This window comes from Lonchura striata, chromosome 12 (assembly GCF_050655825.1).
Source record: "Lonchura striata isolate lonStrDom1 chromosome 12, ASM5065582v1, whole genome shotgun sequence".
Lineage (NCBI taxonomy): Eukaryota > Metazoa > Chordata > Aves > Passeriformes > Estrildidae > Lonchura > Lonchura striata.
Window position 1 is genome coordinate 23,651,188 of NC_140714.1, and position 27,775 is coordinate 23,678,962.

Here is a 27,775-nt window from a genome sequence, read left to right on the forward strand (position 1 = left end):
AAATATGTGTGGGCAGGTGTGAAGTACCAGAGGGATCTTGGCAAGGGATACCATGTGCACAACTTCCATAGGTCTCACCTCTGCTGCAATGTAGGAAGATGAGGAGGTGAAGCAGACACCCAGCTCAGCACTCCTGGCTGTGCCAGAATGCCACAGAGGTGGGTTTGGATGGGACACACCAGCAGCAGCCCTGGGCACACCCATGGACAATCCTGTGGGAGCACAGGGCTGGGGAGGAGCCAAGCACACAGCTAAGCATTGAAGCACCCAAGAAAAGAAGTCTGCACAGTCCAAGTGCCAAGCAGCCAGCCAAAGAATCCAGGTCCAGCACGGCACTGTCCTGTCCACAGAGGAAAGGCAAATGGGCCTCTGCTCCTGCTGCCTGTGTCAGGAGCAGCCCTGGCTGTGAGACACCACAAGGGAAAAGAGCTCAGTGGAGTGCTGCGGGATTCATCCCTGGTGCCTTGGCTCCGTGAGAGCTTAGCTAGGCAAGATCACCCACCAGAGACATCAGAGGCACCTTGAGCTCCAGCACAAGAAAGGCTGGATCACACTGGGCCAAGAGCTCTCCTGGGCTTTCTGAGCTTCATCTCCTGAAATGCCTCCCCAGTGCTCTGCAGGGAGCAGGGAACAGCTGCCAGTGCTCTGAATCAGCAGAAAGCACCTCAGCGCTCCTCAGCTGGCAGAGAACACCAACACTGCTTTTCTGCCAGGAAAAAGATATGGTCAGGGGTCATGCAGAGCCACCTCCATGCACAAGACCACATTCTGCCTCCTGGCATTCCACAGCAGGGCTGAGCACTGACAAGTGCAGGAGTTCAGAGTTTATAACTCCTGTTTCTGCCCAAAGGAAGCAGAGCAGAGGATGACTGCTCCACCCCAAAAGCCAGGCAGCAGTTCTACCAAGCACTTCACAGAACCTCTCAGATCATTCTCACTCCATTCAAGCTCTTCAGGACACCAATGTTTCCAAAAACTGGTTCAGCAATGGGAGGAATTCATACAGGGTGCCAGAATGCCACCGAGGTGGGTTTGGATGGGACACACCAGCAGCACCTGGTGTTGGTCCAGAAGCAGGAAGGCCATGACCTGGGTGCTGATAAAAGAGGATAACCCACAATCCTGTGCCCACCCCTCCCATGAGAGTCCCTGGACCCGCTCCCTGAGGGCTCTGGGTGCCCTTGGCAGGGTGCAGGTGTCCAAGAACCAACACAAACACACTGGAGCAGGGGAGCAGCTGTTAAAATGCACCGTGAGCCCCATTGCCAGAGGTGGTTTTGAACCCCCTGGTGACCCCAAGGCACACAGTGGGGCACGTCACCATCGCAAACCACAGACACACCTGCTGCTGGAGAACAGCAACAACAAAACCAAGGCTGCAACAATGCTGGGAAAGGCCAAACTAGCTAAGAGACAGCAACACATCCTTTTTCTTATCATTGTAACTGTTGTGTCAAAATAAGATCCTGCCAGAAATCCTGGTGGGTACGGTGCTCCTGCTGCAGCTGTCAATGTGGGACCTAGCTCCCTTCAAAACAAAGAGCCCAGGGTGACAGAAGCTCTGCAACTAAAGCCAGAGACACTCTCATCTCCGTGAAGCCAGACTGGGAACAGAAATCATTACTTTGGAATTGTGTCAAAGCAACTGCAGATTTGGCTGATTTTTTTCATTAAACAGTTACTTGAAAAAATACTAAATTATTGTGTGTCCCTGGGAAGCCAGCAAAGAAAACTGAAGTTTGCCAACAGGAAAAATCACCATCACAATAATCCAGTACTGAGAATCCTGTACATATATAGAGAAGAATATCAGATTGGTAGAAGACACCAGAAAAAAATAGTAGAAAAATACCAGATTAATCAGTAGAAAAGTTAAATCTTGGTAGATCAGAGCCAGTGTAAGAGAATGTAGAAGAGTCCTCCACCCACGAAGCTGTGTCAGCTGCTTATGCCACTGGATTCAGCTGGCTAAACTCAGTAAAGGTATAGATTAGGCTCTCTACAAGTGCTTGAAAACACCATATTTAGCTAAAGTAAGGAGATGAGACCCTTGGCATGGGATGGGAGGAGGTTTGAGCAGCTGTGGCACAGGGCAGTAGCTGCCCTGGGAGCCATTGTTCTAAGAGTCAAGCATCTGAGAGAACAACACAGAGAAGTAAAAATAACTGACCTCAAACTCCAGTGGGCCCCTACAAGACACAGTCAACTTTTCCAACTACAGCATGGCTTTGGAATAAGGTTTGGCCACTCACAGCTGCTCACAGGGAGGGAGAAGCTGCTGCCCTCTGTGTGGGAAACTGGGAGTGTGATGTGTCCAAGGGATCCCCCAGCTGAACTGCCTCAGGAGATCAGGAACCAAACAGCAACCCACTCCAGGCTGTGCTGCTCCTCTCACCCAGCAGAGATGGGCTCTGCAGGCACTGCAACCAGCAGGACTGTTGATGGCTCCCACACAGATATAGGCACAGAAAACCAAATTCCCACCAAAAGTTAAAGCCAGACTGCCAGACAACCCCAAGCAACCATTCCTGCCAGCAGAGGAACAAGGTTTTCCTGCTGCCTGTGCTGGGTTTACAGAGCAAGATTTGGGTAGCAAGGGGCTGTGACTGACCCTTGGGTCGTGCTGAGCATTTCCACCTGGGAATAAAAAGCAGAAGGGAACTGCCAGCTGTGGTAAAAGCCAGGGTCCAGTTCTGAAGCATCTCCTACTCAATTTACTGTTTTTTCTCAGGGTGGTTAATTACCAACAATATAGAATCAAAGCATTTCTCCAGCTGAAGGAAACCAAGTCATCTACAGTGACTGAACAGTGGTGTTCTCCCCCTCAGCCCCTGAACTGCAGCACAAATGGAACTCTGTGGTTTGTGTCTATTGGTTTTTCCCATGAGAACATTCACTTTGGTCCCTCCAGATTTTTTTCTCAGCCCCATCTGCCCAAGAGAAACAAACATCAAAAAGACTCAAACCAAGCATTTCAAAATTATCAGATGGGTCTAAGGCAGTTGGCAAGGGGTCACAGCCAGTGCTTGATCACAGATGATGTGCCTGGAATCCGGGCAGTGTGTTTGGGATCCAGGCAGCGTGCTCAGGATCCAGGCAGCTTGCTCAGGATCCAGGCAGCTTGCTCAGGAGCAGGATCTCACAGTGTCAAGTGTGGGACCTGGGTGCATTACCATTGTCAGGGAAGAACTGGGAAAAGCTCCCAGTTGCACTGTTGTTAGAAGGAAAAAATTTTTGCTTGGTGAAGGACAGAATCACAGAGCCATAGAATTGTTTAGATTGCAAAAGCCCTCAAAGACCATTAAGCCCAACCATTCCCCAGCACTGCCAAGGCCACTACTAACCCATATCCCTGATGGCCACATCCACAGGGCTATTAAATCCCTCCAGGGATGGGGACTCCAGCACTGCCCTGGGCAGCTGTGCCAAGACTGGACAATTCTCTTGTTAGAGAAAACCCTCCCTAGACACCCCACAAATCCCCTCACTTGCTGTGCCATGGCCACTAATGCCTGAGGGGCTGCAACCATGCCAGCAGGAACTGGGGGTGCACCTGCTGCGCAGGGCAGGGATGTGGGATGCTGGAGCAGCAGCCAACAACACCTTGCACAGCTCAAAAAACTTTTCTGCCCAAACACAGCAAAGATGGTCTAAGAGACTGATTGATTGTCCTGCATCCAGGAATCTTGTTGGAACAATTTTGACCAACCTAATGGTTGATTTTTAAATGGTCATTAAGTGATTTAACTCATGTTGAGGCAGTGTACAACTAATTTGATAATGAGATAAAAGGGAAATACTGAAAATGTATTAGAATTTCACCAAAACTGTTGTAGGGGAAAAAAAGAATAATGAGAAGCAAAGGCTTTGATATTGCAGCTGTTGAAGCTGATATCTCACCCACATTACATGGATTTAAAGAAGAATTAGCACATTATAAGCTTTTGCAGTCAGAGGCTACAAATTACACTTTTATTAGTAACTCTGCCACTTTAAAATTAAATGGCTTCTGTGTTGTCAGTGAAGAGATGTTCATGTTTCAGTATTCTGATAAAGTTAATAATGATTCTTTTGTTATGCTGGCAACACTAATAAAAGGTGAGTAAACTAAACTGGTTTTATAGCATAAATTATTCTGGAAACCATGGGTTGTCATCTGCAGGGAGGTGACATTTTAAGTAGCTTCAGGAGCAAAATTAACCCACATGGTATCTGTTCTATCAAAACCATATCACCTCCATTATCAACCAGAAAAACATATAGAAAAATATGAACAAATAAAATAAACAAGAAAAATACTCTTAGATGGGGAAGAAAATCAAATCTAGGAAAACAGAAATAGAGCCAAAGATAAAAACAGTCTAACTTCCCTTCCCTTCCCTTCCCTTCCCTTCCCTTCCCTTCCCTTCCCTTCCCTTCCCTTCCCTTCCCTTCCCTTCCCCAGCTCATGAAGACAAATCATCAAAGCTCCATGAAGTGCAGAACTCACAGCATTTTAACAGGTCACAATTAGTGATTACCCTGAGCTCATCCCTATCCCTTAACAACTGGTACTCCTCGGTGTGTCACCAATCACATGTTGCACAACAATGCTCTTCCTTAACAAGCTGTAATTTCATTTACTTCTGTAATTTGTACAGAAGACAGCTGTCCAGTTCCAGGAGCCTCTACCACTTGGACAAAGCCATAGGTGCTGCAGAAAAGCAGCACTGCCCAGCAGTGGAGACTCACAATTCATATTTTGATGCTGGGCTAGTGTTAATTGTGCACCCCAGCATCCAGAAATGCACTGTGAGCACAAGAGAAGTTAATAAAAGACAGAAAAGGGGAAAGAGGGAGGCCATTTTGAGAGCAAGAAAATGAGCTGTTCCATGGGTTCATGTCTTCTGGGTTGTTTTCCTGGTGGCTTTACAGGGTGAACCCTGACCAGAGTTCTCTCCTGTGTGCTATCCAATGTCTCCAGAGCAAACAAACAAGCCTTTTCTTAAGCAGAAGGATTTGTCTCATCTAATCAGTCACATGTTTCCATGAAACAGAGATTTTGGAGAGCTGAAGCCTGCTGTCAGCTAGGGTTAAAGCAAAGCAGTGAGCTCAGGAGTCATTCAGGAGAACAGGGACATATGTTGCTGTCACTTCAGCAGGAGATCCAAGACCAAGGACAGCAGAAGGAACCCACATGCTGGTGTGGACACAGGGGTGAGGGTCCCCTGCATGGACATCTTTAATTAAGGCCTAAATGCAAGAGAGCCCGAGTTCTACTGGACAACCAGGATTTCACATCATCTCTCACTTGCTCACAGAAACACAAATGTGGAGAGAAAAGGATGGGAAAAGGGAAAAGGGAAAAGGGAAAAGGGAAAAGGGAAAAAAAAGGGAAAAGGGAAAAGGGAAAAGGGAAAAGGGAAAAGGGAAAAGGGAAAAGGGAAAAGGGAAAAGGGAAAAGGGAAAAGGGAAAAGGGAAAAGGCCTCCTCTTGCAAACTGAACAGCGTCTGCGCAGTCCCTGCAAGGAGCCCAGCAGCTTCAGCAACACCTGAATGCATCCACCACAACATTCCAGATCCACCAAGACAACGGTGATACCTTCCTTCTATCCTTATTTCTGGACCTTGGTGAACCACTATGGTTATTTCTGGGGCTGATGAGAGGAAGTCTGGTCTTCAATCAGAAACTGAGACCAAAAAAAAACCAAGGTCCACTTGCAAGACAAGACAGGAGCCTTGGACTGGGGGCTCCTCAAGGGAAGCTGTGCCCCAGCTGGAGCGATGCCCACAGCAGCAGGGCACTGTCCTTTCCAAACCACATCTGCTGCAGGCCCCTGAGCCAGATACACAAAGGTATGGCTGGTGACTCTGTGCTTTGCCTTGCTATAAATAATAAGGTTTCACTTCCTTCACAGAGCTTTTGATTTGTTTCCTTTGGGAGACTCACAGGTTACAATGGCATTAATTCCTATTTGCCAGCCTTGTCCTTATAAATGAGGATCTTCATTAAATGAATGTTAAGCGATGAGCACTATAATTAGGACAGATTTAAAATGCAGTGTGCCTAAATCAGAGACTGCTCAAGATGTTATCTTTTTTATTAAGATATAATTTGAAGGAGAATCACTGCTTAGTTTAGAATGAAATACATTTTCCAACAACCTCTTCTCACTGAGAGCAAGCAAGGAAATACACCCTGCTTCAGAAGTGAAGCCCAGCTATCCTGATCCCTACTGCTGGCAGATCACTCTCTTATGAAACACACGTGGCTGAGAAGTGCTGGATGAGACTCTTTTCCCCCTAATTATTTTATGTCAACTCAAAATTCTATTCAATCTTGCTGTCATATAATTTAAAATAATTGAAGACTTAGAGACTTACCCCAACAATCAATCACACAATTCCAGCTGACTGCACTGCCTGTCATCCCAATGACCTCAGAGGCAACAACTTGAAGAGGTGAACACCTTAACCACTGGCTAGGGAGAATGTCTCATGCCATTTTTTGCAACATATCTCTTGCCCTACCCCCTGGCAGTGCCAGCCCCATCCTCTGCCATGTGAAAGACCTGACCTGGGCACAGAACATCTGTGGACCCACTACTGTGCCAAGGTGCTGCTGCTGGTCAAAACTGAGCTCAGCCTGTTCAGCAGAGAAGCTGCTTAGCCCTGTGTGACTACAGATGCCCTGATGTTTTTTCTCCTCCTTCTCATCACTGGGTTTCCCAAAAGCAGATGAGAAATAAGCCAAGAGGTAGGGAACCAGAGAAAGAGTGGCAAAAAGCAGGAATAAATCAAAATTGAAGGAAAAAAATTGCCAAGCCCAAATTCAAGGTCTCAAATTCTTGACCCAAAAGGTCAAGAAGTCCATTAAACAAACTGAACAAAAATAACTGTCCTCTCAAAATCATTCTGTTAGTTTTTGTTTATTCCTTGTGTAACTTCACTGAAAGAAGGGGCACTGGTCCACAAAGGAATCTGGCCACATCCAAAACTTTTTCAGGCTGGGTGGCCATACTGCAACTGCAGGGAGCAAGAAGGGCTCATCCCAGCCTGGAAGCAGGGGAGGTGACAAAGCAGACAACACCATTATGCAGGCCCTCCACAGCACCCCCGTGCATCCCAGACCAGCCCCAAAGGGTGCTGCGAGGATGATGGAGCTCCCACCTCAAGGGCTGAGTCAACAGGCTGCAGGTGTGAAAAGTCAACTGGTCTGCACATGTCTTGTCTCTGCTATTTTCTTCCTCTCCCCTCCTCCTTTCACCAATCACCTTCTGTTCTCTGGGTATGGCTTCTATTTTATCTTCAACTGACATGCAGGTGTCAGCCCAAACCAGAGCCAGCAGAGCTGCGACACCCATCCCACTCGGCGTGGCACCATCCACACAGCTCTGCTCTGCTGCCACACAGCTTCAAACAGATACACCTGAGCAGACACACAGCACTGGACAGAATTCAGAAACAAAGCCAGTGAGCAGGCAGCACGTGTCCCCACTGCCCTGCACAGCCACAGCCAGGTGCAGTGCAGGGGCCCTTCTCACAGCTCATCTCCCCAGTCTGTGGCACTCAGTCCTGTGACCAACACAGCAGCTCCTCCACCCATGACCCACACTGGACTCTTGGCCCAGCAGAATGACAGAATCACAGAATCACTTACATTGGAAAAGAATCTGAAGGACATGGAGTCCAACCATTTCCCAGCATTGCCAATGCCACCAGGTGTCTTAATTAATTTCCCCAGGTGCCTCAAACCCTTTCTGCTCCATCCTACGGAAAGCAGCAGCTCCACACCCTGATGGAGTCCATAGCACCGGGGGCTGTTGCCAGTTTGCTCCAGGGACTAGCCTAACACTCACTTTACAGGCTCCATGTCCTCTGATCTGTCATCCTCACAGGACACTCCTAGCCAGTGTCTCTGTCAGCAGAATAACCTCTCACATGGAGCTTCCCCATGGCTGAGATCTACACACAAATGGGGTGGACACCAAGGTTATCCTGCTGAGGTCACTGAGAGCTTTACAGAGTAAAGGGCACTTGCAAGAGGAGTCCTGCCCTGGGGCTCTGCCTCAGTGTAAATGCTGCGTCAGGTTTGTGGCCACACACCGGAAAGTGGACTCATGCATAAAATTGCCCTTTACCTTTCCTTCCTCTGGCTCCCAGCTCATCTCAGTCTGCATAGGCAACTCTCCAGACCCCTAAAAACCTCCTCTTCTATCTTCAAATTTCCTGCAATACTTCTCTATGGAATTAGTGCTGGGCTGATCAAATAAATTCTTGTATATCTTCTGCACATAACTGAAGGATGGAGTGATGGAGTGCATTCTCTCACATGCACTGAGGCAAGCACAGGAGGAAAAAAAAGATCCCAGGAATGGATTGATTTTCATGAGCATTTTAGAAACTATAGGCTGTATTCTGCCCAGTGCAGAAAGGAGTAGGAAGGAGAATTGTCTCAGGGAAAATAATCCTTCAATTATTGTATGACCAACAAAATTCTGTGATATTAGTGTCTCAGCATTTCTTCCTCACACAATGTGTCACCTCAGCTGTTGACCACTGCTCCATGAAGAGCTCCGGGAGGCAGCCCCTGGGAACAGCCCACTGTCATACCAGCCTTGTACAAACCCAGCACAAATTGTCCTCCACAGAGAAGTGCTGGAATCCAGCCTTTTTGTGTTTTCACTCACAGGGCACCTTCTGCCCAAGCACAGGTCAAACTACCTTACAAAAATATCTACTGTTAGCATGTGCCTTTTGTTCCTCAGCAAAAACCAACTGGTGACACTGTGTAATAGAAATATTACCCACCATGGAAAAAAGAAATCAACCAAACAGAAAGTTTCTAGATTGTAGCAACCTGCACCTACTGCACAGCCCAAGCCTTTGCCAGCATCACACTGTTATGTGGCCTAACTAGAACCTGTGCATGTCAGCAACAAATCTGTTATTCAAAGCTGGAAGTCAGAACCCCCAGAATCAGCCAGGGCTCATTGCTTAGTTCCTTGAGACTTACAGAACAAGGTCTCAGTTTCAAGGTTCAGTACAAAACATCACACATCCACAAGGGATGAGGAGTGGACACTGCCAACTCTCTAACCAAGATGTATCCAAACCCTACAGACTAACAGAGCCAACTCCCATGGCAGACTGGTCCGAGTGTGCCCTGATAGCCCAGTGTGGCAGCAAGCAGCATTGCAAATGAGACTGGATTTAACCTCAGCCTTTCTTTGCTGGCCCAAGGATCTCGAGAGTATAAGCATCTCTATCAGGAGTGGCACCCCACAAGTGGCCAGGCAGGTAGGCCACCTTTCTGGGAGAGCCCCACAGCAGAAGGAATCCCAAAAGCTGGGCTAAATCTAAGCCCTGAGGAGCAGCCACCAGGATCAGCTGTGCTGCAATACAGACCTGTGTTTACCAAGCACTGCTCAGTAAAATATATCCGTTAGGTTTTGCCCTCTGCAATTCTAGGAATTACCTTTCGTCGTGGTTAGCACCTGGAGTCCTGACATGGCCCATCTCTTGGCAGAGCCACATCCTTTTACTTGTAAATCAGTTTTTAATATACACTCAGTCTCGCCTGCAAGGCGATGGGAACTAATACAAACAGGCATAATCTAACAAGTATCTAATATTACACATTTCATACAAGGAATGGCGCGAATTATATTTACTACACATAACAGTTTGACATGGAAAAAGAATTTTTTCATAAGGAAGAGGTCAATCCAGTCAGGGGTCAGGTTTGGATACTGACACTTGGGGTGGCCAATTGAGGGTGGACACGCCTCTGAGAACACAGAGGGGTTAAAAGCAGAACTCCCAGGAGAACTCGCTCTCTTTGGCTCCGGTCATTGGAGAGTGCAAACCTCCCCTGCCCAGTGGTGAGCTGGGTGGGGAAGGGGAAGCCATGTGGCCTGCAGAGGTAGGCCAGGGGGTGAAGGGTCTGGAACCGAGCTGGGCCAGTTCCTGTGGACGGAAGGATGGAGAAAACCTGAGATTTCTTTGTTTCCCACTCCCCCCTGTCCCCCAATCTAGAGGGAAAAGAGATAGAGAGCCTGCAGACACCTGGAAGTTTGCCGGCAGAGGAGAAGGAGAAAGGGGGGAAAGATGCCCAGAGTGGGAGACAGGAGACGGAGTCCTGGGCTGAGATTTCAGCCGTCCGGGGAGTCTGGGACGTTTAACCCTTTTCTGTGAAATGAAGGCTTTGTGAAATATTACTCCTCCTCAGTTTGAAGGAAAGAGAGACAGCCTGGGACCTCAGATGTTAGGGAAAGAAGGTTGGGGGGAGATGATGGAGTGGCTTTTGGCTGGACTCTTTTTGTCAGCCATTGACTGAACCAATCCTTCCTCCAAGAGAGACTACATTTTAGGGGGATGCAATGGTGAGCCAAGAAACTCCTTCAGCAACTACCAGTTCAGGAAGGAACAGAGAAAAGCAGAGGAGGGTGTGAGGATGCCCTCCGTCTTCAGAGAAGAAGAGAAGGCAATCTCTGTTCTTGGACCCTTGGCCCCAGGGAAAAATGGGGGGGACTGTAGTTCCAAAATGAGACACTGGACTGTTGTCCCTGTTGGTCCTTGGCAAAGAACCCTTGAAGGGGCCCTATAAGCAGTCTCTGTCCATGCACAGTGGTGAGAGCACTGTGACATGGAGAGGAGAGTGGCACACTAGCAGATTTTCTCCGGGCGGTGCCACGTGTGACATGGAAACACAAGAGGTGGCAGCCTTGTTTCCTGGGGGTCTATGGTGCAAGGGAGACTCCTCTCTCCCCTGATGGACTCAGGATTGAATATGTGAAAGGGTGAAGACTTAATTAAGGATCCAAATGTGTCTCGCTGTGGTTTGTTGGAGTTGGGTGGTGGGAGGAGGAATGTTTTGAAAGGTTTTCATTTTGAATTTTGTGTGTGTTTTTTTTCTTTCTTTTTTTCTTTTATAGTAGTATAGTAGTAGTAGCTTAATAAAGGTTTTTTTTTCCTTGTTATTAAGCTTGGGCCTGCTTTGCTCTGTTCTCAATCGCATTTCACAGCATTCAATTGAGAGGTTGCATTTTCATGGGGGTGCTGGCATTGTGCCAGTGTCAAACCATGACACCTTTAAAAATTAGCACATACACTCCAGGAAATAAGTAATTGTAAACCCTTACAAACTGACTTGCCCTAATCCTGTTGTTCCGTTTCTCCCTCCAACAGAAGCATTACTGCAAGTACATATCTCTGCTGTAACATTGTCTGTGCAAGACCCACGACTCACCAAACTCTTGTAACACTGATCTGTTATAAACTTACACCTGCAACCAATGATCCCTCTGGAATTTCTGATTTTGCCACCTGTCCTCCAAAAGTCACGACACTGAGCAACACCACTCCTTTGTGTTTCCTGTTTCTTCTCTCTCTTCTTCATTACACTGAGGATCTGCATGCCCTGCATGTCACATCCACAGACACACGTATGGCAGGAGCAGGCTGGAGATGGGCAGTGTACGTGCGTGACTAAATGACAGATAAATGCAAATAAACTAAATACCAGCAAAGCCCCAGACATCATTAACTTTGCACAGCAACAACTACCTGTACTTGTGTATTTATACATCCATGTATGTATTTATACACATTAATACAAATCTGACTACTGTGTGTATTTGATTTGCTTTAATTGTGACACCCATTTATATAACTTACTTTTAAATCTGAGGTAACTGTAATTTGCATAAGCATGCTCAAATCTTGCTAAAAATACTGATCAATGGTTGGTTCTCCTTTTCAGTCACAGGACCATTTTCATGTATTCTTTATATATACATATAAATATATAAACACATGGCAATCCTGATAGTACTTCAATGTTATCTTTTAATGCTCTGTTTTGCATGGCAAACACTCTGAACCAACTGCGACACTCACAGGGGAAGCTCCAAAATGAGCCGACAGTACAAGGAGGGAGAAGGAACAGAAATTATTTTCACTGTCATATTTACAAAGAATTTACTATATTAAACCAAACAACCACACAATTAAAGAATGATAAATTATTAACTGAACCTTCAAACCACTCTTGACTGTTCCTGCTGTTGAGATGCATAACCTGCTCTTGTACCTCAATTTAATTTCAGCACTTCAAATACATTTTCAAAAGATTAACATCAAATTTCAAATGACCCAATTATAGCTTTATCGCATTTTATTCCTATTTCAAGATGCAAACTGGCTTTATACATCTCCATGTTCTTCCCATGCCATTTTCCAGCTGGCTCACCTCCACCATCACTAATCCAGGTGACAGGAAAGGGTCTCCTGCCTATGGCGTGCTCAGCACCACCCCACTGTGAAGACAGCCATGGTGGAGACGGTCCATCATGCGTGTTAGAGCATATGGCATGTGTGTGTGAGAATGATGGATAACATCCTTGATAGAGGGAAACAAAGAGAACCTGCGTGTTCAGAAAGAAAACCATGGTAGCAACAGCCATAAATCACAGGAGTGTCCTTGGATCAGGCATTCAGACTGGGCATGGGCTGGTATGAAGTGTCCATGGACTTGTAAGGATTTGCTCCACCTGGTAACTGACAGGGAAACCGCAACATATTTCTTAATCATCCGTTATTTTGAACTGTGGAGGACCAGTAACACTCAAAACAAAATACCCAGTGACACCCAGTGCCACTAGCAGTAAGTCAGCAGTGGAGATTGCTCATTGTAGCACTGATGTAAAGTGCTCTTTTCTTCAGCTGATTCAGACATCTGCACATCCATGCACGTTGGCAGGAAGCAGGAACAAGGTGAGGCTTAAGGTCCCTCCCAAGGCAAATGTTTCTGGGATTCTATGGGAAGTCATAAATTTCCTCTTTTTCTCCAGATACTTTTCCTGCCTTTTTACAAACACAACATGAAGTGGCAATATTCTTTCACTGCTTGTGATTTATCAACACAAAATTAGAGCTCTGCCTTGCTCTTCTCAAAGGGAAAACCTTACCTGACTGAGCCCTTCCAGTCTATGCAGGATGTGCTCCACAAGACACTCCTTTAAAAGTGCTCCACAAGTCAGTCTTCCTTAAAAAATTATTGTGACATTTTCTGTGACATTTCCATCCCATAGAAGCCCTGTGGCATAAGCAGGACCTGGAATGCCAGCAGGCCAGTGCCACTGAGCCTCCCCATCAGCATGGTTTGCACTTAAAGCAATCAGTTCTGCTCAGAGAGCGATTTCAGAGTTCCACAATTGCAAAGAAACACAAAATTCAGAAGGAACAATGAAAAGGCAGCAGCAGCAGGTTGAGGCTGTGACTGCAGGCAGCCAGATGGGCTCTGCTCCCACTCATTGTAAGATTCCAGGTAAGTGCTCTTCAGAAACACCTCCTTAACACACATTTTCCTTCCTCAAACCATTTGCCAACTCTCACACCACAAAAAAGCAGAAATAATTCTTCTGAAGAACATTTGTGATTTGTATCTGGAAAACTTCCTTGGACCAAAGCATAAAACAGTTTTGCTTGTTCTAAATAAAAAGTCCCAAGCAACCAAAAAAACCCTAACTAAACAACAAAACCTACCCACCCTCCCTGCAGAAATCCTCCCGGGAAAAAGCTTAGGTCTGAGAACTTAAAAACATTAAGGCTTGGGTCATCATTGAACACTACAGGCAGCAGCAGTTCTGACTTCAAGTGACATGTTGAATAGATCATTTCCTACAGCCCCTTGCTTTGGAAGCATGAGGGAACAACCCCAGATCCAGCTCATCCCAGACCTTTGGGTATTTTTCAAGTAGGACTGTAACTGAATTCCAACAACTACTTCAGTTCAGATTTTTTTTACATGGAAAAAATTAGCAGTATGGTAAAAAGGGACATAATTGTACATGGGACTTAGGCAGCAGCCCACACTAGTTCAGGGCAGCCCCAGATGGTAACTGGGAGCAGAATGCTCTGCCCAGTGCCACTCTCAGTGCAGGACTGCTCTTCACACCATCTCCTCCCTGCAGTGTCACTCACAGCACCCATTTCCTTACCTGCTTCCCTCTCCATGCAGTCTGCACAAGTGAATCTGAAACGTGAACTCCCACTTTTCAGTAACACTCACAGCATCCCACAGGAGCAGTGGGTTGTGTTCTGCCTGCAAAGCAAAGGAATATCACCACATTCCCCCTGAACTGCTCATGGGGAGCAGTGAACCTGCAGGAGGAGCACACAGCTGATCACACCCAAACCTTGGAGGTAGCTGAGATATTAAGGTGTTCCTCTACAGGGCTGAGCAGGAACTCAACTTCAGCACTCTGCCTTTTACAGGTGTTTGGGCAAAATTATCCTGTTCTCTGTCAGTCTGGTGCAATGTCAAAAAGAGGGTAAAACTTGATAAAACTGGAAAATGCTGCGGGTGCTGACAGTGCTGCAGGAGAACGGTCCTGCAAAGCCTGGCAGGGCCCAGGGAGCAGGGCTGGGGTGTCTCTGAAATCATTTGCTCAGTTCCTAACAGTTCTGTGCAACTCTGTGTGCAAAGAATGAAGGAAAATAATGTGTCCAAGTCCTTGTGAGCCTTCTCCATCCATTCCGAGCAAAGTGTCCTGACACACTGTGCCTTTGCCTCGCACTGACTGTCTCCTCCAGTCTGTGACTTACAAGCAGCATCAGGAATAGTAATAGTTTTTCACCTATAGATGCATTTCACCCTGGTATTGCTCATAGTCCCCTGCAGTTTTGCTCGCACATGTTCCAGCAATCCTTGACTTCTAAGGACTTTGCTGCATCCATGGACAGACAGCCATTCCTTCCACAGCACCTGGGGCTGGGGTTGTGGGGTGCAGCAGTGCCAGCTGAGCAGAGGGGTGAGCGGCTGCGCTGGTGAAGCGAGCAGCAAGGGCTCAGGGAATGATGTGCTGCTGCCTGGGGTGAGTGTGAGGCTGCTCCCTTGAGTGCTGGAAGGATAGCACTGTGGGCAGGCATCTCTCAGCAGGAGCTGGTGTGCAGCCACCACAGCGCCTTGTGATTCCACCAGGCTGAACCTTGTCACAGGCCCATGTAATAGTCTAAAAATTTATTTTGAGGGACTGTTACATGCTTCTATACGCTTTCCTTGGTCCTTCAGCACTTCAACTTATCAGTGCTAGTTCAGCAGATTGGAGAGGTTTTTCTTGCTCCAACTCTGAACAAGGTTGAGGCTTTCTGCTGTTATTCATGAATCAATTCCAAAGGTAGAAACCCAATTTCAAAACCAGACTTCTTAAAAAGTAGCTAGTACAGCCATATCTGGCTCCTTTACCAGTCAAATGCAGATAACCAACATTTGTCTGATAAGTTACTGCAAATATAAACAAAGAATAAGGGAAATCTGAATGTGGAGTAGAAGAGATGGGAAAAACAATCACCTCAACATGGTCAAAAGTTAAAAGGTATCAGTATAAAACTAGATAATGAAGAGTATTTCTCAGACTGTAGAAGAAGTGTTCTACTATTTTAGCCAAACCCAGATGAACAATTTTATCACCTCACAAGTAAAGAAGATGACTTGAGCAGAAGCACATCAAAACATACCTCAGTGAGAAAGAAGTTCTTCACTAATGCAATAATACAGCACTTGGAAACTGAAAATAAGCAAACTTGGATTGGAAATACACATGATTTTTTCCAATAATGAACTAATAAATATTGGGACAAGTCATTAGTGGATATATTGACTTTCCCTCAAGAACAGCTGTGCTTTCATTTGGCCAATGTGTTTGTCCTGATGCAAAAGAGTTGGTGGATAAGTTCTAGATACTGCCAAGAACCACTTTGGTAGTAAAAGCTGTGAATTCATAGGAGCTTCTCAGAACACATCTGAGTATTTTAAGAACTCCTCAGCCATCTCAACAAGAGCAAATCCACCCCTTTTAGAACAAGCCCCATGTTTACCTGTAAGGAAATGGCATCCTCACCTTTTCCAACCCTCTTTAACATGCTCTACCCACCTTTTCACCTTTCAGTGGAAGTTTCATTGAAAGGCAAAGCCAGAGCAGGAATTAGTCAAGTCTTTGGAATGATGAATCCCTTATCAGCAACCAGCTGCAGAGTAGCACCTCCAGAGTTCCATAGGAAGGAGCAGGGATGAGAGAGAAGAGGCTGTCCAGAAGCAGCCCCTGGACTCTCTGGGGGTCTTGTGGCTTCTGATGGCACCTCTGAGACTCGGATTTCTGAAGTGATCATGGAACAAAAGACTTGGCAGTCCCACTGATCATGGAAAAAAAGACTTAGCAGCCCCACCTGTTTACCATTCTTTGCTCAATGACTCCTCATTCAGGTATCCGAGAGGACTGCTTAGTGACAGGTTTTTTTTTATTATTTTCTTTTTTTTTCTTTAATTTCCTGGGAAACATTTCTGGGATGTGAAGGAGCTCATAGGCTGTTCATATGCTATCCCCATGGCCTGTAAGAAACTAGGAGTTCCTGTGGTACTCCTCCTGGGCAATAAACTGCTCATTTTGGCTAAATAAATTAAGAGTACACTAGATACCCTCCACCTTCCTTAGTAACTGCTGCAATCTATTTCAGGGTATTTAGTGATCATGAATGGAGAGGAAATCCCAAGTGGATAGTATGGTGATCCAGGAGACACTGTCCCTGTTAACACATAAACCCAGCAGCAACAGCACTGCAAGTCCTTTTGCTTCCCCCACCTGCCCCAGCCCAGAACTTTGCTGAGATGCTCAATAAAGGCATTAAATCTCACTTACAACCTGGCTGTGGGGACTGTGCTCCTGCACAATGATCCTTGGCTGTTCTGTGTGCTGCTGACACAAGGGACATGGCACATATTGTACAGGAACAGCATTCCAGCCAATTTTCACGTTTCCATTCCCTTCCATTGAGATGCTAACAGAAAAAATGGAGGTTTAATAAAAAATCACAGCTGCTGATACCTAGCAGAAATATTTCACTTCTTTTTTGACTTGTTACATCCTTCCAGTCTGCCAGATGAGGCGAAATGCTGTTTCTGAGAGTAAATGTATTGTGTATTTTTCTAAAAGAGGAAAACACAATGAAATCCATGAGCAATTCCATAAAAACAATAAGGCAGCTCTCACATAGTTCCAGATTACTGAGTTGACAATTGCAAACAGGAAATTTAAAAATATCTTTGTTTCTGCAATTCTGGTTTATTTTTTCCTGTCAAAATATACAATTGCTTAACTTTCTGCTTGTCTTGACTACTTGCTAAAATAATGGATGAAACACTAAAAATTGCTGAATATCCCATGTCCAAGTTTTTAAAAAAAAAAACGTTTTCCAATTCCCATCTGAGTAGGAGTTGCCTTGGGGCAGTTTTCCTTATCTGTTGTTAATGGCCCCATCAATGCCTGAGAGATAACACCTTCCAGGAGGAGGAGGTGATTAAGGACACACCTTGTGACTCATAATGACCCATTGTGAGATGCTCTGCCCAAGGGGAGGAGCTAGGCATTCCCACCTGGATAAAACTGGAGATTTCTACACAGAGGGGAGCCTTTCCACAGGTTCTCTGAGAAGACACAGCAACTACATCTGCCATCCCAAGAGGACTGCAGCTGCTCCAATTTGGACTGCTACCAGCACACTGGCCAGGTTGTATTCTGACTTTGTCAGTAGCCTTTCCCTTTGTATTATTGCATGTATTTTTGTCCTTTTCCCCTTTTCCCAATAAATTGTATTTCTGACTTGGAGTCTCTCACTGGTTTTGCTTTCAAACCAGGACATCCCAGGAGAAGTCTATCCTGGTTACCTGGATAAGCACAATTATACCCAGGGAAACTCAGCGTCCTCACTCCTGCTCTGCCTGTAAGCACAGGACTAAGCCCTGGCCTCACCTGGAGAGGCAGCAGCCGTCAGTTTTTGGGGACATGCCTGAGAGGAAAAGAAGGAACTCCTCCATGGATGGCTGGCTGGGAGCCCTGCACATGTTGTCAGCCTCTTCCAAACGCCCAGGAGAGTGCAACAAGGAGGGATTTGCACTCTCCAAGACCGGGAGAAAATATTCATCCCTGGGTGTTCAGGGCTGTGGTCCCAGTGCTGAAGAGCACCAAGCACCAAAACAAAGCAGGAGTTCATGGAATCATGGAATTGTCTGGATTGGAAAAGACCCTAATATCATCAGGTCCAGCCATCCCCCCAGCATGGCCACGTTTACCACTAACCACGTCCCCAGTCTACACCTCTCTTAAATCCATCCAGGGATGGTGACTCCAGCACTGCCCTGGACAGTCTGTGCCAGGAATGACAACCCTTTTGATGCAGAATTTTCCCCCAGTATCCAATTTGAAGCTTTCCCTGGCACATCTTGAAGCCATTTGCCTCAAGATGTTGCAGCCTGATCACACCACACTGCTGAAGACTACAGCCCCCAGGACACCCCTGTCCACTGACAGTGCCCTTTGTGGGGAGCAGAAGATGCTCAGCCATCACACAGGGTGGGAGACCAACACCCCAGGAAAAGTCTACACAAGAGATCTGGTGAGATTTGCCAAACATGTTGTTATTGCCATTATATTGTATACCAGAGGTACTTGGATGCAACAGCCAAGTAACATCAAAAAATAGCCACGCATAAAGTCATGAAACAGACTGTGAAAAGGCTCTTTTTTTTTTCAGATAAAACTCTGGAAAGGAATTACTATTGGTATAAGTCAGCCAGTGTAAGATTTGATAATGTACACCCATGGTACAGAGTTATCAGTCACTGATAAGATGCATGACATGGTCATTAAGAAAACCCCACATGATTCCAGAACATCAGCTCACCTGTAGCACAAACAAACCTCCAGCACTGCTTCAGGGTACCTTTATAAGATAATCTTAATGCCATAAACCATGTTTTTATAAAATATTTTGAGAACTGTAGACGTACAGGCTGCCATACAAGAGAGGGCTATCTGGGCAAGGAGAACACACTCATTCTTCAGTGTAAATATACTACACTGCTACTACAAAATTTATATTGGTCAGAAATAAGAAAATACATTGAGGTAATATTAAAGACGATGACCTCTGAGTTTTGGAAAGCCTTAGAGTGACTGTATAATACTTTTTCTCTTCACTGGTATCTCCCCATATGTAGTTACATTCCTGATAATTTTTGTCAATACATCTTTCCCATTTCCTTTATTATGGAGCTATTCAGCACTAAGGAGAAAGTTCACCTTTGCTTGCAGATCTCATTTCTTTGTTGTGACATGGCTGGTAAGGCTGCCATCCCACTAGTGCTGAGCTCAATAGGTACCTAGGTGCCCACAGGGCTGCTCACAAAACAGTGCAGCTGAAGGCTTGGAGAGTACTCATTAAACCACAGTATTTTTGTCTTTTTAAAATTGAACATTAATTGTGTTTAATATTTCTAAGATTTTATCTTTTCAGAGGTAAAATCTGGTAAAATCTTCTAGAATTAGAAGAATCTTTATATACAAAAATCTTCTGTGATCTATACTGGTTCTCAGGTACCAGGAGGTTCACGTAGGACATGAACCTACACTACTCTTGGTAGTGTGGAATTAAATGAAATTCTTGTCCACTCTTGGTATTACTTAGACTTGGATTTTCAAAAACATTCTAGTTCAAGCATTAGCATGATACCTGTTGTGGGCAGGCTCCTGGAAAAACTGAGCCTGACATGTCAACTAACTCTTCAAGAAAAATTGAAATAACCTGAGATTTTTAGTTATTTGAAAAACTTACACTTTGGTCCTATCTGAACTCAGCACATGAAAGGAAGTCATTCTGGTCACAGCACGATTAAACTCAGGGATTCCCTCTGCTGTGATAAAACCAAAGCAAATAGCACTCTAGTTTTAGGAATATCCTCATCTTCAAATTTTACCCAAATTTCCAAATTTGTCCATAGCTAGGGATAAGCCTGGATAAAAGAGTAGATCTAGATGCTGCCGTGTAAAATCAGACCTATTTTTGAAAGGGAAAATGCTGAATCCTCTGTTATGAGCATAAAATCTGCCCACACACAGGGTTTAGCTTTGCAGTGTAGCAGAGAAGTGCTTTTCTTTACCCAGCCGTGTTTACTCTGTGTGCCAGGGCATCCTGAGTAACTCCCATCATCACTTTAGGCTGCTCTGATAACTGCATGAGCTACTTTTAGGTAACTAAAGCTTTTACTAAGTTATTGACCACTGCTAGGCCTGGAGCAAGAAGGTTCAAAGTTTAAATATACACAAAGTAATAAAATCAACACTTGTTATTTCATTTAGTGAGCACAATCCCTACAGCAGCAGGTATGGGTTATAAGACAGGTAACAAAATACTGCAGAGAAAATTAATAATTTACCTCCCTTCACCTACAGCTGTAACAAGTAACCCCATACAGATTTCTAGTCGAACAAACTGGTACAAAAAGACTGGTCTTGGATACAAGGTTCTGTAATGTTTCCATTGCAGATGAGACAGTCAGAGAGTCAGAGACCTGTCATCATGTACCAATTTTCCCAGCCCCCAGCAACTTGCCAGCAAGCTGCTCCCAGGAAGGGAGAATGGAGGGTGTCCCTGCGGGACAGCACAGTGTCACCAGGAAAGGACAGCCAGCAGCATCACCTGCAACCTGAGAAGAAGGCAGAGCTCCTCACACCACACAGCTGAACCCCCTGTCCCACATCACCTGTGCCCAGGCAGCACCTGGCTGGCCCAGGGACCCTGGCCCACGGCCTGTGGCACAGCTGGCACAAATCTTCCCGTCCAGCCAGGCTTACCCCTGAGGCAGCAGAGTGACCCACAGCTTCTGTTGAGTCTCAGCTTCTTCGCACATCAAGACCACTCCCTCTTCTTCCTCCTTTCCTGGTCTTCTTCAAAGAGCCAGTTCCCATGCCAGCCAGTCCCCGGCCAGCCCTGCTGCCTGCAGACCTGCTACCAGGCAGAACAACACCAGGACTCCTCCTTAGGACAGGACCCAAGGGGAGAGGAGCCAGCACAGGCAATGGAGGGGCCAGGAAACCAGCAAGCACCAGGCTGGCTGCAGAGAAGAGCACTGAGGTGTGTGGGACTTCATCAGCCCAAAGAGCCACACCAGAGAACAGATGACATGGAGAGGACATAAACAGTCCTGTGCTCACTTTGCCATTAGTGTCCTTTGCCTCTAAGACCATCTCTGTCCTTTCCAGACAGCTGGAAGCTGCTTGTCTGGAGCAGCTCAGGCAAACAGAGAGGACAAGAATCATCAAACCTCAGTCTCATAAGGAGTCACGGGGTTCTGTGAACATACCAACAGCTCCACGGCTCAGCACACTTCAGCAGTGTCCAAGGGTCCCCAGTGCATTTGCCCCAGAAGTAGAGAGAGCTCCATTACCCTGTGTCCAACTTCTAAACTACATTACATAAGCTTACACACTTTAGATACTTTGAAAATATCAATTTGCCATCAGAACTGTTGAAGTTGCCACAGAGATGTTGCCCAGCCTTAGATGAAAGGAACACTGAGACTGCTGCAGGAATAAACCCATGAAAAATATTTCTTTTAGATATTTGTGAACCCCTGTCAGAGGGGAAACATGAAAACACCTGATCTCCTTCTACAAAACCAAACCAGAAATGCCACCTTTTTTTTTAATGAATTGCACACTGTACATCATGTTAAAAAGAAACAGAAGTATGATTAAAACACCAGGCAATCCTCCTGAGCACTGCGCAGTTCGGCACACTGGCTCATGTTTGGTTGCTGAACCAATGTAACATTGTATTTTTTGTTGCAGTTTTGTATAAACATTAACATCAGTGCTTTGAGTGCCCAGGAGAGACACAATTTTATACAACTCAATCCTGATATTTTTTCTATTTATTTACTTATATATTAGCAAAAAAAGCAAAGTGTCATAGATAAGCAGTTTGCTAATACTCCATTAACTTCTCTGATACAATTATCTCAGGCTTTGACACTGTGAGAAGTGTCCATCCTCAGTTTTCTTTCTCTAAAACAGGATGAAACAGAATTCATCTTCAGTTTTCTTTCTCTAAAATCAAACTCTGGGCACTACCATCAATTAAGGAAAAAGGGTACAAACTCCTCCCCCCAGCAGTGCTACAAATCAATTCCGTCCCTTACGCCAAAAATTAATCACCTTTCCTCCTGCTATTGACCCTGAGGTGCCCACAACATGATCATTTACTTGATCAGCTGCAAGCAACCTCTCTTGGTCAGTTTCAATGGAAAGTCACCATCCTGTGCAAGCAGCTTACCTCCTTTTGCTGTTTACTCTTCAGCAATTCACGCTGTTATTACTTTGCCTGAAAACCTAAATTTTTTCATGTCCTTAAACTGTCTAAGTTTCAAAGGCACATGCTTGAGGCTTCTCTCCAGCCTCACCTCACCATCTGTGCCCGACTCCTCAGTGGCACGGGCCAGCGCCATTCCTGCGAGCCTCCTGTCCCGGCCCGTACATGCGGAGCACCCTTCTGCCAGCACCAGCACTAGGACCGCCTGTTTCTGTATTTCCCTTCCTGTTGCGGATGCCCCAGTGCCCGCTCGAGCCTCCGTGAGCCGCACCAGGCAGAGCCTCTCGCCTCCGCCCCCTCTGACAGCTGTTTGGAGACTCTGCTGGGCGCTGGTCGCGATGAAAGAGCGCCAGCCTAACCTGACCGGACCTTCTCGTAAAAAGTGCTCATCCAGGTGATTTACCTGATTTTAACTGCACTTTTTACACTTCAGTCACTCCTGGGGAATTGCTGCGATGCCGCTGACGCTCCTCCGTCATATCCGAAGGGAGCGGGGGATCCTGCCGGGGGCTGTCCCCGCGTGTACCCCCTTCCGCGCAGTGACCCCTTTCGTCTGCACGGCTGCCCGGGTGGCGCGGTGGCTCTTGAGGCTCTCGGACCCCAGTCGCCGCCCTCGCCCCCATCACACCAGGCGCCGCCGAAGTTCCGTCGCCCGCCCCAGCTCCGCCGCGGCCGCCCATTGTCTGCGCGCTGGAAGGCACTTTGGGGGGAAACGAGCCGAAAAGCCGAGTCCTTCGCCCCGCCCGGCCTGCCCCGCCGCTCCCCTGCCCGCGGCCCCGCCGCGGCAGGCCCCGGCTTCGGGCAGGGCCGGGGCGCGCAGGGGTCCCCGGGGGCGGGGGCGCTGCCCGGCGGGGCCGCGGGGCGGGCGCTGCGCCAGCGAGGGCTCGCCCGCCCGCTCCCAGCGCCCCGCCCGGCCCGGCGCCGAGGGGCTCCGGGGCGGACGCTCCCCGCAGCCCCCGGCCCTCCCTGGCCATGTCCGCCCTGCCACCGGGGAACATCCCGCGGGCCCACTCCGCCGCCGCGGGGAGCCGCGGCGAAGGTGCCCGAGCCCTGCCCGAGCGGGAGGCCGAGGCGCGGGGGCCGAGCCCGCTGACAGCGCGGCCGAGCCCGGCAGCCGCCGCCGCGGCCCCTCGCTCCCCACCCCGGGCCCGGCCCCGGGAGGGACGCGGCGCGGAGCCGCGGACGGGCGGCGCAGGGCGGCCCCATCCCCTCCCCGGGCGCGCACAATGGCCCCCACCACCCGGAGCTCCGGTGTCACCGCGGGGGGAGCAGCTTTGTGTCGGGAATCCAGCACCAAACCCACAAAACACACAAAACCAGCGCGCGGGGAGCGCGGGAGCGGCGCCGGGAATCGCGGCTCCTCCTTCCCCCGCTCCGGGAAGGCCTGCGGGAGGGAGCGCGGCGGCGGGAGCACCGGGGGCGGCGGGGCCGGGGCCGGGGTCGGGGTGCCGGGCGCGGTGCGTTACCTGCCGTGGAACCAGTCCTTGCAGGCGTCGCACTCGATCATGAAGCGGGTCACGTCGTAGGGCAGCCGGCAGATGCAATAGACGGGCACCGTCGCCATGTTCGCGCCGACCGCGCCGATCCGCTCCGCTCGCGGCCGCCCGCCCGCCCGGCCGAGCGGAGCGGAGCGCGGCGGGGCCGAGGCGCCGAGGGGGGTGGCACGGGGGAGGAAGGGGAGAGCGGAAAAACAGAAATAATACAAAATAATAAAAAACGCTACAAAACCGCGATAGTGGATTTAGGGCTCCAGAGGGGCGGGCGAGCGGTGCCGGAGGACAGGGGAGGGCTGCCCGGAGCCGGGGGCCATGGCCAGGTCCCGCCGCCCGCCGGCGCCGCGGGCCGGGGCTCTCTGTTGTTGTTGTTGTTGTCCCTCCAGGATGGTGGTTCCCGGTGCTCGGCGATCGCGGCGGTGCCCCCTGGTGACAGCCCGGCGCGGCCTCCCCGGCGGGCCCGGCCTTGCGTCAGCCCGGAGGGAGCGGGGCCGAGCGGGGCCGGGCCGGGCGGAGCGGAGCGCGGCGGAGCGGGGCTCCCCGGTCGGGGCCGGGGCGCGGCGGGGGTTCAGCGGAAAACGCGTGTTTTTGTTAACCCCCGCCTGCCGGGAGGGAGCTGCCCCCAGCCCGAGCGCCCCCGCCCGCCTCGCCGGGGGGGCCTGGGGGGCGGTGCGGGGGCACCGGGAGCGGGGAGCGGCCGGGGGCTGTGGGAACGGGGGGACCCCGCTCGGGGCGCCCGGAGGTGTCTGGGACAGCGGGCAGAGCCCGGGAGAGGAGCGGGCGCCCGCGGGAGCGGGGGGCTCCGGGCCGCCCCAAGGGCGAGGAAGCGCGGAGAAGTGGCCGCAAGAGCGGTGCGACCCACGGGAACAACGGCTGGCTGGCTGTGCGGGTGGGAGGCAACCAGATACACACCGCGGCTGGTCCACACCTAAAGAACCCGAAAGAACGAGCTTCTTTCTATTCAGTAACATGATCTTAGTGGGTGTTTAACCACAGGGAGGGGTTTTACTGGGCAGTAAACGGTAAACTGGAACGAGATGGTCTTAAAGGTCTCCGGCTCAAAGCATCCTGTGATTCTCCATTTGTATAATTTCTGCTTATAAAGTCACCAGCTCTGCTCACAGCAGCCCTTTCCCTGCTGTGACACCAAGGGGATGGTAGTGAACACCTTGTGCCCACCAAGAATCAGATCGCAGCAGCATATGGGCTGTGTGGGGGGACACTGAGACCATGAACCCAAGTACTGCACAGCCCCACTGACCTCCTCCCACGCAGAGGCCAAAGAGGAACCATAGAGTGTGAGCCGGGGCTGAGGATGCAGAATCTTGCTGCCCTGCCATGCCAAGGCTCTGACAGGAGGTAAACAAACAGGCTGGGGGCTTTTGGAATGACCTCTATTCCCAGAGTGTTCAAAGGCCAGTGGCAATTTTCCCCTGAGGAGCGAGAGCTCCCAGGACCTCCCAACTAAGGTGGGATTTTAACTCTTCTACAACGGATTCAGCATTTTGAATCCATTACATTTGGTGGTGTGACAGGGAATTTAAGCAAAAAACTAAAACTGACATTTCTTAGACTTTCTTCATCTGTCTGCAAAAATCCTCAGATGTGGAGGAAAAGGGTGATTCATGAAGCCAAAAAACTTCAGTTTCAAGATTTTCTACAGAGAGGCAGCTGTTGAATGGCTGAAGAGGTGCTGTCACGATCATTCCCCTGGCCACTGCATGTATATGCCACAGGCAGGACTGTCACACACAGGGTTGTGTGTGACTGACAAACTTAGCCCCACCACAGGTGGCCTCTGACACAGCTGGAAGTGCAGTGACACAGTGTGAGGCCCCAGGCATGTGTCCTAAGCTGTCACTCAGTGCTTTTGTGAGTCTCAAAGTGTACCAGGGGACCTGTTTCCTTCATCACAATACACCATGCAAGAACCTGCCCCCTAAAACCAGCCCTTTTTAAGTTTAAATCTATTGGTCATGGCTTAAATTGTTCAGAGCTTCAGCCAGAAAGTAGAAGATCAAGTCCTGGGAGTACAGCCGGATGGGGCAGAATGGCTTGGGAGCCATCACAGAGCTTCACACACCTTTACACTGCTCCTCAATGCCAAGGACATCTCCCAGCACCACTCAGCTCAGGGTTTAAATGAGCCTCTAGAGACTGGCATGTCCTTTGGTACAGGATGGACTTTGTGCCTCCACACACCCTACAACCAGATGCTGCAACCTGAAGGGCCTCCCTCCCTTCCTGAAACCAGTGTTGTCATGTTACAGAGCATGGAAGCACAGGGTAGATCCATGATCTTGGAGGCCTTTTCCAAACAAAATGACTGTTCCCTGAAGCAGTTAATCCACACCACTTTCTGTGCCCATGTTCCCTCTCCCACTTGTTTACGGCCTTTGCTCACCCAGCCCATATCAGCTGTGAAGAATTTTTCTCATCCCCTTTCCTTAGTCCCATGAGCATCTCCATGCAAACACCTTTATTTCCAAGGCACCACCCGAATTCCAGTATTGTGTCCCAGCTGCTGCAGTGGGTGAGCCAACCCTCTGAATGCCCTGGTGTGGGAACTCAAAATGTCTCTCAGACATTTTTAGAGGTTCCAAGCCTTAATCAAAAGCATTCTAGACCCTAGCAAACAGCTAAAAAACAGCTGTAATTTTAAGTTTGAACCATAAAATGAATTACCAACTTTAGAGGTAGAACAAGCAGTCACAAAAGGTTAAATAGTATAGTATAAGTAATTACAAAATAGAAAAGAAATTTTTTTAGTATTGTACAGGGGAGTTTTAACACATATACAAGGGGGTTTTCACTTTGTACATAGGGGTCAGAAGTTCTAAGATAGAAAAAAGTAAGCTAATCCTGTTCTTCCTCCTTCTTTTTCCTTACCTCCATGTTCCTAGTGATGTTAGCACTCACAGATTAGTTTAGAATAAAAAAACACTTAGCAACGTAAGTAGTAGGCATTGAGAAATAATTATAAACATATTATACATAATATATCTTATAAAAGATAGCAGCAGCCCTGGGCGGAGAGAGACGAAGAAGACAGCAGATAGAGAGGATGTCAGTGTGTGTGTGTGCCTCTACCCAGGCCGCTGATCAAATAGCTGCAGTCCAAGAACATAATCTGTTAGATAACTAGCAATAAACTGCCTTGAGACCGAACAGCTAAAGCCTGTGGAGTTTTTCTTTGGAAGCACAGGTTAGAGGAAGAATTTCACCACCACATGAGACCCCAGAGCAAGGCCGGGGTTCTCACACCCTTGGGGTTTGGTGCTCCCTACAGAGGACAGTAGGGCCATGCCTGAGTGCAGCCAGGTGCTCCGAGGGGCTGGAATCATGTCCAGCTCTCCATTGTCCATTGCTGACCCTCAGGTGATGCCATACCTAGCAGCAGAGTGGTGTGTGTGTAGTTTTACTCCTGTTTTTATAGTGTTCATGTTTTTATAAATACTGCCATGTGCCATAGTCACTTGGGCCATCTTTAATTGTGCTGGAGGATACTGGAGCTAACACTGCATGGAAATGTAGAAGCTCTGTTCTGACAGCTTAGACATTTTACTCATAATTTTTACAGGGATTATTAAATTAATAAACTTATGGGTGAGGTTGTCCCACTGTCCTGAGCTCTTCATGAACATTTCAACCCAAAAGGTACCTGGCTGCCCTTGGGAGGGGAGGGTGAGCAGTGGAGCTGCGCCCAGGTGCTTCAGCAAAATGCCATTTGATCACAGAGTTCACTGTTTGAAACCTTGAAATGAGTTTTAATATGTATTTTTAAACTGATTGGAAAAAAGTGGCACAGGCCCAAACAGAGGGCAGCGACCCTCACAGTGTTTCTGTGCAGGGCCATGAGCATTCTCTAGCCCAAAACTCCAAAGAAGAGGGACACACACAAGCCCATCAACCCTCAGGCTGATCTCCACTTATTTTGTCTCTCGCTAGGGATCAGGATACTTCCTGAGGCATCAGAACGTTCATTTTTCCCAAATTCAAAGCACCCAGGAATTTCCCAGATAAAAGAGATTTTCCAAGTGTTTAGAACCTTTTCTATTTGCTGAGAGCTGTTAAGAACCAGAAATTGGAGTAAGATA

At 48.1% G+C, this 27,775-nt stretch overlaps 1 protein-coding gene across 5 annotated transcripts in view; it reads right to left on the reverse strand.

Annotated features, from left to right (window-relative positions):
- PHF2 (PHD finger protein 2) overlaps nucleotides 1–24,208 on the reverse strand; it is a 54,511-nt gene extending 30,303 nt beyond the window's left edge. For 4 of the 5 annotated variants that reach the window (XM_085590889.1, XM_021539557.4, XM_021539559.4 and 1 more), the window contains exon 1: nucleotides 23,652–24,208. In XM_085590889.1, the coding sequence (XP_085447015.1) occupies nucleotides 23,652–23,749 (98 nt within the window). In that variant the 5' untranslated portion in view covers nucleotides 23,750–24,208. Of the gene's footprint in view, nucleotides 1–22,588; nucleotides 22,927–23,651 lie in introns of those variants that run through there. The other variant, XM_085590890.1, reaches the window with a different exon arrangement.
- Between the last annotated feature and the right edge of the window lie 3,567 nt (nucleotides 24,209–27,775).